The sequence below is a fragment of the Mycteria americana genome, chromosome 10 (genome assembly GCF_035582795.1).
Source record: "Mycteria americana isolate JAX WOST 10 ecotype Jacksonville Zoo and Gardens chromosome 10, USCA_MyAme_1.0, whole genome shotgun sequence".
NCBI lineage: Eukaryota > Metazoa > Chordata > Aves > Ciconiiformes > Ciconiidae > Mycteria > Mycteria americana.
Window position 1 is genome coordinate 1,052,062 of NC_134374.1, and position 9,662 is coordinate 1,061,723.

General features: G+C 44.9%; 1 protein-coding gene across 2 annotated transcripts in view; it reads left to right on the top strand.

The window, feature by feature from the left end:
• LOC142415033 (gamma-aminobutyric acid receptor subunit beta-4) overlaps positions 1 to 4,212 on the top strand; it is a 75,734-nt gene extending 71,522 nt beyond the window's left edge. The window contains exons 7-9 of one of the 2 annotated variants that reach the window (XM_075512976.1): positions 1 to 153; positions 2,915 to 3,171; positions 3,663 to 4,212. In XM_075512976.1, the coding sequence (XP_075369091.1) occupies positions 1 to 153; positions 2,915 to 3,171; positions 3,663 to 4,040 (788 nt within the window). In that variant the 3' untranslated portion in view covers positions 4,041 to 4,212. The remainder of the gene's footprint in view (positions 154 to 2,914; positions 3,172 to 3,662) is intronic. The other variant, XM_075512977.1, reaches the window with a different exon arrangement.
• Positions 4,213 to 9,662: the final 5,450 nt, after the last annotated feature.

A 9,662-nucleotide genomic window follows, 5' to 3' on the forward strand; every position in this document is an offset into this window, starting at 1 on the left:
GTTCATATCTGCGCTTATCCTTGAGTTTCCGGATTAAGAGGAACATTGGGTACTTCATCCTGCAGACTTACATGCCATCTATTCTCATCACCATCCTGTCCTGGGTCTCCTTCTGGATCAATTATGATGCTTCTGCTGCACGAGTGGCACTGGGTATGTACCTTTTCATTATATGTTGAAGAAGGTGGTATTTTGAAGGAGATCAGCTAGGACAGCTGTAAGAAAGAAAATACCTTTTTCTTTATGAGGTAGCAGCTAAGCAAGCCACATAGGTCTGTCAAACTTGTCTTCCCAAATGAAGGACATTTTTTCTGAGAACAAACTTCAAATTTTCAGCCAGAAGAGCTACTTTTTTTTGTTCAGAAGTATCAGTACTTCCCAAGCTGGAGTCCGTATTATCTGAATCAGTAGAAGTTCTACCATAAATTTCTCTGTGTGCAAGTTTAAACTCTATAACAAAAGCATAAATGGTCACAGCTTCTCAGGCATGTGAGACTGACGTGCCATGAGCCCACCAGTTTCTTCACTCTGGTTTGTACTTGTTTTCTTAAAAAGAGAAGTTTGGGCACCTCTTGGTAAACAGGTGTGCTGGGACTGGTTAGTTGGATGATAAATACTGGGAGTGGGTGACCAAAGAGTGGTAAGAATGGTGAGTGAATGGCTAAAAGATTAAAAAAATAAAGGAAGTGGCATTACTCAATGATAGTTTAGGCCCCACAAAGACACTTTTTGTAGCTGAAGACCTTCATAACCAAGGCAAATGTGGAACAGTAGTTAAAGTCCAAGTTCTTCTTAAGCACATGCTCCCCTAAATAGGAATGCTTTCCTATAAGAGGAAAAAAAATCAGGTCTTTTAAGCAACAGAAGGGAAGTGGGGGTGGATTGCAGATGAGGATTTTGAAGAAGGAACAGGAGAAAAGGGGGGATGGCTGGCATATGAGAATGGGGCTGTGCAACATGATAGAAAGTTCAGAGGAAATAGGAGAGCCAAGGAGGGAGAGGGATTTCATCTGTGAGTGGGAAAAGGCTCAGAGAGGCAGTGGAGCACAGGTAGAGGCTGGGTCTTACAGAAAAGGTTGGGGGCTTAAATTAGCTCTAGGAGAAGACAGAATCTGAGAAGACTCAGAGGACGGCTGGTTTGTACAAAGATATAAAATAGATGATTTGGCTGTGCTTGCTTGGAGAGGCTGGAGCAGGGAGACAGAGAGGGAACAAGAAGAACATGGTAAATTAAAAAGGTAAGTTGCATTGACAAGAGTATAATCAGTGAGAGAAGAAAAAAAAACCATGGCATACATTGCTGGCACAGTGAAAGGACAAGCAGAAGGGTGGACATAAGATGCACAGCTGTTAAATTTCTGCTGACATCTGGATTCAAAGGAGAAGACAGAAGAAAACCATTGTAGATCAAAACTGGAACAGCTCTCCCTAAACTATTCCTGACAGCTCTCTATCTAACTTGTCCTTAAAAAAGCTCCAAAGAAGGAGACTCCACAGCCTCCTCTGGGCACTTTATCTCCAGATTTACCTGCTTGTACAGTCAAAAAGCTCTTCTTTGCCTCTGTCCTAAGTCTTCATTGCAATCTGTCCACTTCTTAATGGAGATGTGGAGAATATTCTCTTCCCCCTTTCTTTGCCCCAGATTTCTGACTACTGTCTAAATATGGACAGTATAATATATTGTATGTATATAAATATATCTCCCTTCTGTTTACTTTTCTGTGAAGTAAAGACTATTAGTTCTTTAAATCTTTTATCAGGAATGACACTAAAGAGATGATGAGGGTGAAGGGGAATCAGGACAAGCAGAGGTCCAGGATGCACACAGAGGCTTGAGAGCCGTGACTCTAAGACGTAGGGCTGAAACCAGAAGAGCAAATTAGGGTCATGGAGACTAAGAGAGCTGCCAACAGAGAGATGAGGAGGAGGGACACTAGAAGAAAAGGAGATCAGCAAGGCAGTAAGAAAAGCAGGACAGCTGAGCTAGAGAAGCAGGAAAAGAAGACTAGGTTGAAGAGGAAAAGTTACTGCCCCCAAAAGAAGCAAGAAGGCTCATTGCCATCTTTTTGAAGCTGGCAGAAGACTGTCAAAGAGACAGATCTGAGGCCACTCTGACAGTCCAGAGAAAGGAAGAGGCTGAGAAGAAACCAAAGAAGAGGACTGAAACTGTGAGAGTAATCATGGTACACCAGGCTCTTGGAGACTGAGTAGATGGGGAAAAAAGTGTTCAATGAGACCAAAAAGTGTTTATTTAAGATGCAGGAAATATGAGTAGGCCTAAAAAGGACAGCGTGAGAACCATGGCAGGAGTGTGTACAGATGATAACTGAAGTGGTGAGCAGTAAAGCTGGTGAGAGGAAAGTGGGAACTGATGGGGTCAAGGATGTAGACAGAAGCCTATGAGGCAGGCAAAAAAAGTGAGCGCCATGAAGAGGGAATCTCTTCACTCTTTCTCCTATTCATGGCACTGGAAAGACACAGCAGATTATAAATTCATGCCAAGGATACTGAGGCATTCAGTAGTGCCCAGGGAAGCCTGATGAGTTCATGAAGTGGAAAAAAGGGAGGAGAAGAGGTTGAGAGACTGAGAGCAAAACTGAATGTTTCCTACCACACTGAGGGAAAGAAGGAGGATCAGGGAGGACTTAAAGAATGAAGGTCCAGAGGATGTTGATCCCCATCGTCCTGATGATACTTAGCTTTGACATTTTCTCCCACTGTTGGTGGCTGGTTTATTTTCTGCAGCAATTTGTACTGGGCAGCTGGGCTTAGAATAATGACAATTTTCTTCCCAGTTGCACTGCTCTCATCCCTCCTGAGGTTGTCCAGCTGGGAGGAGGGACGGGGAAGCTGAGAGTGACATTTCAGGAAACCATCCCACCTTGATAACAGAGCACCTACCCTCTCCTTACAGGGGTCACCACGGTACTTACAATGACTACCATCAACACCCATCTGCGGGAGACTCTCCCCAAGATCCCTTATGTCAAGGCTATTGATGTTTATCTCATGGGCTGCTTTGTCTTCGTGTTCCTGGCACTCCTGGAGTATGCTTTTGTCAACTACATATTCTTCGGGCGAGGCCCTCGGCAGCAAAAGAAACAGAGTGAACGGATCAGCAAGGCCAATAATGAGCGCCACCGTTATGAGGAGAAGAGGGTGAGAGAGCAGGTTTGTCTCCTTCTTTCATTGTGGCAGGAGAATTCAGACTCTCCACTGTTCATTCAGTCCTGAGTGAGCTGTGGAGAAGCCTTTCTCCTCAACATGAGAGATGAACTCCTGTTCCCCTGTCTGGTGATTACTGGGAATTTTTTCTCCTTGATCGTTTTGTCATCATCCTCAAGCCAGTCTCATCATGACCAGCTTCTTGCACGGGGCAGGTGTACCCAAAAGTACCCCTGTGGCTTTTGGTCCTACAGTGTTGGCAGAATCACACTACCCCGCTCAAAATTTTGCTGCGAGCACATGTGGCTAGTCCTTCAACTCCAGCATCCATGGACAACATTTTCAAATGCAGAAGTCCAGGTTCAGAGCTCACAAATGACCCAATCAGTGGTATTGTTACACAGAAAACAGTTCAAAATCATTCCTGATGGTGTGGTCCTGTGTGCGTTGTGCACAGGACATCCACACTACCTTTCTCTCTGTCTTCCCTGTTCTAGGTTGACCCTTACGGTAACATCCTCCTCAGCACTCTGGAGATGAACAATGAGCTGCTGGCCACGGACATGATGAGCAGTGTTGGCGACTCTCGAAACTCTGTCATGTCCTTTGAAGGCTCAGGAATCCAGTTCCGCAAGCAGCTGGCCTCTCGGGATGGATTTGGTCACCACCCAACCCTGGACCGCCACGTCCCACTGACCCACCATGCTGCGGCCCGCAACCGTGCCAACTGCCGTCTCCGCCGGCGGTCATCTAAGCTGAAGCTCAAAATCCCAGACCTGACAGATGTCAGCACCATTGACAAGTGGTCACGAATCATTTTTCCAATCACCTTTGGATTCTTCAACCTTGTTTACTGGTTGTACTATGTAAATTGATGCCTGCAGCCTCCGAGAGAGATAGGGACAGACACTCAGACAATGACAACACAGGAGTGTTGTGGTCTTTTGGGTTTGGGTTTTACTCTTTACTATCATTATCATTTATTCCTTTGATTCATTAGATTTATTCTAAGCTTACTCTTCTCTTTTCAGCACATGTAGAACCATGGAGTGGGGAAAGGGGTAAGGGAGAGAAGGGTATATGGGAGGGGATTTGGTTTCAGGGAGGGGTGTGTTTGTCTCAATTTTGGTTTCCTGCTGAAGGACTGAAACCATTGTAAAAAAAAACAAAAACCACCAAAAACCAAAAAAAGAAAGGAAAAAAAAGAAAAAATGACAGAAAAAAGAAAAAAAAAAAAAAAAAAAAGAAAACTTTAAAAAAAGGGGGGGAGGGAGATTTAAAGAAATTGAGTCAAAAACTGGTGGGGGGATAGGTTACCTTTGGCTGTGCTCACTAATGCGCTATCCTCACTTCCATTTCACTACTGAATTTCATCTTTCTCTTCTCAGTATTATTATATTTTTTTAATCTTTCTTCTGTCACTGCTCTTAGCCCCTTCATGTTTATTCTTTCACAGATTCATGAGATGGTGGGGTTTCATTCTCATGCTATGAGATTTCTCTTTTCTTTTTCTCTCTCCCTCTCTCTTGCTTACAAGCCTAAAAGAATCTTTTAAACCAACAAATAAAAAGAATATTTATTTTGGAAGAGCTGGGAAGGGGGGAGGACAAGGCAATTATTTGGGAGGGAAGGGGAAATGTGGGGTTATGGGGGGGGGGCAAGGAGGGAGCTTATCAAAAACAAAGGCACATTTGCAAGTTGCCTTTTTCCACCTTCAGGAGTTTGCAAGCTGTTTTTCCTGTATGAATGTGTGTGTGTGTGTGTGCGGCGCATCTGTGTGTGTGTATGTGCGCACGTATGTAGATAACGGGTGTGTGTGTGCAAGCATGTTTTCTGGGGAGGGGAGCTGGGGAGGGGGGTTTTGTAATGTCTTTTGTAGAAAGAGAACACAGATGACATTTAACTGCAGTGTTTTTGGGGGAATAGCAGGGTTTTGTTTGCTCATTGCAGCTTTGTGAGGTTGGAGGTCAGAGTCTCAGCTTGTATTAGAGAGACAGAGCTGGGGAGGTAGATTGTGCAAATAAAGGCTGAGGAAAGAGAAGGATTTGCGGATCAGCAATGGGGCAGTGCTGCTGTTCACTGCTGGCATCTGATCTCTAGTAGACTATGCTGATTCAGTCCTGAAAGGAGGGATTGTTCCTAATCATTCCCACCCTGCATCTTTCTTACTGAGTTTGGGAAGAAAAGCAGTTGCAAGACTCTGAAAACTCAACCCTTCCCCCTCTCTACCTGTTCATTGTGCCAGACAAGGGACTTCACGCTCCAGCCCACCTAGCCACGGCAAGGTGCAGGAAAGGGTGGATGTCGTTTAACTTTGTTGTGCTTCAGGACGAAAAAATTTGGAAATGATAACTATCCCCTTTCCTAAGAATTTCAGAAGCAAATGGTGGGCTGGTACCCTCCGATCTGTACTGCTTCTATCAGGCCTTGCTTTATGTCTGTTAATATATGTAGAGTGTAGAGAAGAGCACCCTGTGTCCCTTCTTGCAGAAGATGTAAGTAAGGATGCAGTAGAGTTCCATGGAGCATCATCTTGGTGGAAGACGATGGCAGGGTGACTTCTTCAAGACTTCTTCAAGACTTCTTCTTCATGACTTCTTCAAAGACTGGGCAGGATGAGGGTTGCAATGAAAATGCTGAGCTTGTCAGTGCTTGTGGAAGCCCCTAAGTCTGTAGCAGCTTCCATCCACAGGCACTCATTATAAAGGTACAAAAGGGTAACTTGGCCTTGGACAGCAAGGTCAACTTTTTCCAAAGGAGCCAGTGACTTTCAGGAAAATCACTGAATTATTGGCCACTTTGGCAATCACTGATGATTGATAATCTCCCTTATAATGTTAATAAAAGCCATGAAAATAATAAATTCACAAGTGCAAAACTTTAACTTAACCCTAGGGTCATTGTGCCATTCCTGGAGCAATGATGAGAACCTTGTTCTTACCTGATGGAGGTTTTTACTTGCCAGACACACAGACACACACACACTGCCTTGAATCCAACCATCCCTTTATTTTCCTCCTACCATTCTCTTCCTTTTTCCTTGATTCCCATTGCTTGGGAGAGCAGAGTGATCCTCTAAGACCAGGGAAACTCCTGTTTTTCAGTTGACAGATGCATCTAATACACATCTTTTCATTCACTAATTTATGTCTGTACAGTGCTATGAAAATGTGAATCACTATAGGCCTGACCTAGTAACACTGAAGTCATGGAAAGTTTTGCCTTGACTTGGATGAAGCAGGATCAGGGCTCATCAGAGTAATAAGTATTGTTATTTTTATATCAGTAAGGTGTCTTATGCATTTTCCACTAATAGAATCCTAAGCATAAACGTAGAGCACCCATCCTTCTCAATAGCACCCAATCTCTGTCTCCCTCTCTCATGTTCATGCATGCACACATTCGGTCCAGGCCTCCCTGGACTCACCAAGGTTTCAGCACAACTGTTAAATCAGACTTAGATTCCCAGCTGCCCTGCAGAATAGTCTCTTGCTGGTTTCCACATTCAAGAATGATGCTGTTGAAAATGGGTTTTCCCAATGTTATTGCAGTTTACAGTCTAGATGAGTCTATATAGGAATAAGAGTCTGAAGAGTGAATAGAGCTGGATGATTGGGCTAGGGCTGGATCAGGTAGTTTTGTCTACCAGGAAGTTAAAGCTTGGCCAACGGAGAAAATTATGCTTTCTAGTGGGATTCTATCTGGAAATGGCTTTTAAATGTTTTAATGGAAGTCATAAAGTTGTAGTTTATGATATCAGCAGTATAATGTAGGTGGATACATGCATGTCAGATGACTGCAGTTCCCAGATGGAGGCTGCCTATCAGCAGGTTCAGTTTTTAAGGGGAGTCTAACCAGCTGATTGATGATTAAATAAAATATCTAAATGCTTACCCTTTATATATGTGATTGCAATGTAAAGGGTGGTCAGAACGATAGAAGGGAATAAAAGAGGCAGTTATAAGAATCCTATTAAGATTGGAGGGAGAACAAATGGCCATGTGGTAAGAAATTATGAAGCTGAGGCAGATGACTCAGGAACTCCAGTAATTTGATAGTTGTAGTAAAAGCCTGACAAATATGTGGTAGGAGTTAGGCACCTGAGAGCTCTCTCAGCTGGTCCCAAAGACCGGCAGCAGCACACAGATGATGCAAAACCCACCTATGCTCTTTGCTGCCTGGGTGCTGAGCCCCACACAGAGTGGAGTCCTGACTGATCCCATCCAGCGGCCTGCGGGTACAGCCCAGGGCCTCCAGCAGCTGGAGATCAGGCACAGGGGGTCTGTGTTAAATATTTGAGGCTTCAATCAGAGATTGAGCCCAGAATTTCATAGCGACAATCCAAAAGTTTTCCAGGGAAAAAGCACTGCTCAGCTGATTTCTTCACCTGCTGGGACTGGGAGCCAGACTCCTTTGCTATTGCCTCGGTTCTCTGTTGGCTGGGTTCTCTTTCTTATCAGGAGTCATCATAGTTTCTCTCTTTGAATGTTTCTGACCTGGTATTACCAGGTCAGTTTTACTTCATAGAGTCAGTCTTAGTATATCCAGACATCTGGACTATTTGGTCCTACAAAATAATCTTTGCCAAAGAGTGTGCAGTCAGGACTTTTCGCAGTTCAGGAACTGCCTTATAATTTCTGGTGACAGGGCAGAATGCTGGAGAACAACTGAGTGTCCTGTGAGTCAGATGAGTAATAGAAAATATGTTCCCGTACTGGGGTGAGGGAAGAATGCTGAAGGCCTTTAGAAATGCCCTCCTCCAGAACTGAGGTGACACCTCCATTTTCCCTCTCCATAGCTGTCTGTGTCCACCCCTAAGAAAGGCAACAAACCCATGTCTCGTTTTGAGGTCCAGTGATCCAGAAAGGAGATAGTGGAGAAAAAAAGGCATTTTAATCATACTCAAGGCTCAGACGTTTCAAGCCATCACAAGCATGAAGAAAGGAAAGGCATGAACATCTCATGCAGTGGGTACAAAGCTCGTGTTATTGGAAAGGTGGAGGGGATTTCCATGCTGCAGCTTGTGTGCCTGCTGCTGTCCACCTTTTCTTCACGAATGGAGAGCAGTGGGGAAAGAGGGAGGAAAGAGTGTAAGTGCTGTTCCAAAGTGGAGCTTATTCTGACTTTTGCTGCAGTAGTGCAGGAGGCAATTCTGATCGGAGCTTGGTTTGTTTGCACCTTGGGGCAGGATTGCTGCTTGCTGGGTTGTGTTTTTTAGGAGAGACAGTAACACGAGCATAAGGGATGGTCCATGCTGCCTGAGGGAGCTGGGCTGGGGGAGAACGTTTTGCACCTTTCCCATGCACAACAGCCTAAGACAGGCATATGGAAGAGGAGAAGGAGGAGGAGAAATAGAAAAGAAATCTCTCTCAGGATATACATGGCCAATGCAACTCTATCACTTCATTTTCTGATACTGTATAGTGCTGTCACTCAGGGACCTTTAGGAACTAGGACCTTGGGACTGTAATCCTACCTGTCCCCCTCCTATCCTTCCTTCACCTTGAGTATTAAGAACTGAAGAGAGAATGAGAGAAAGAACAAAAGAGGAAAATAAGAGCCCTGGTAGCAAACCCCAGCTATTCCATGGGTGAAAGTAAAGCTTTGGTTACTAAGGTAAAAGGAAAATGTATACCTTTATATTCATGTCTTCAAGCATAAACCAGCCCGTAGTGTATATAGGATAAGTTCACAGTGCATGAAACAAACAGGACTGTAGGTCTTAACTGGCATCCAGCTTTCTTGCATGCACATCTGACACCACGCCAGCAGCTTATGTCTTGCAAATAAGCAGGGAACCTGCCAAGGCTTGGCACTTCCTCTGTCCAATGGACAGCACATCCACTTCCCAGAAATAAAGCCATGTGGGGAACTGATCTGGCCAGTCTGTTTGACCAGATCTGCTCCAGAGGCTCTGGCAGGAGGAGATAAGGGGGTGGGGGAGGGAATTGGTTTTGTTTTCTTTTTTGTGGGGAGGAAGGGGTTTTAAATCTCTGAGCTGCTATCAGGCAGAAGAGAAACCTCTGGAGCTGCAGACCAAAGGACAGTGGCTTTAGGGAAGGTGGTTACTGAAATTCTAATGGAGAGGATGGGATGAGGAAGAGGTTGTTGGGAGAGAGCTGTAACTTCAGAAGCAGAGCAAATAGGAGAGAGGTAGTGAAAATATATATGTGCAATACAATAGGTTTGAAGGTACTAGAGCACTGAAAACTGGGGACCTCCATTGAGTCAGACAGGCTGGGTGCAGCTGCAGGCAGCACTTGAGGAAACCCAGCCACGGCGGCAGTCCCCGGCGGGCAGAGACTGCGGTCTCTGGGAGACGGTGAGGTCAGGAATGGGGAAAATAGAGGGAGACTCACTGTGCTCTGCCATCAATATGAGCTCAGTCCCTTTAGGCAGGGACAATCTTTTGCATCTGGACAATGTTGCAGGAGCTGGGCTGGGATGCACAGGGGAGTGATCACCATGCCAAGCTGGGGCAATGGCTGAGCTCTACC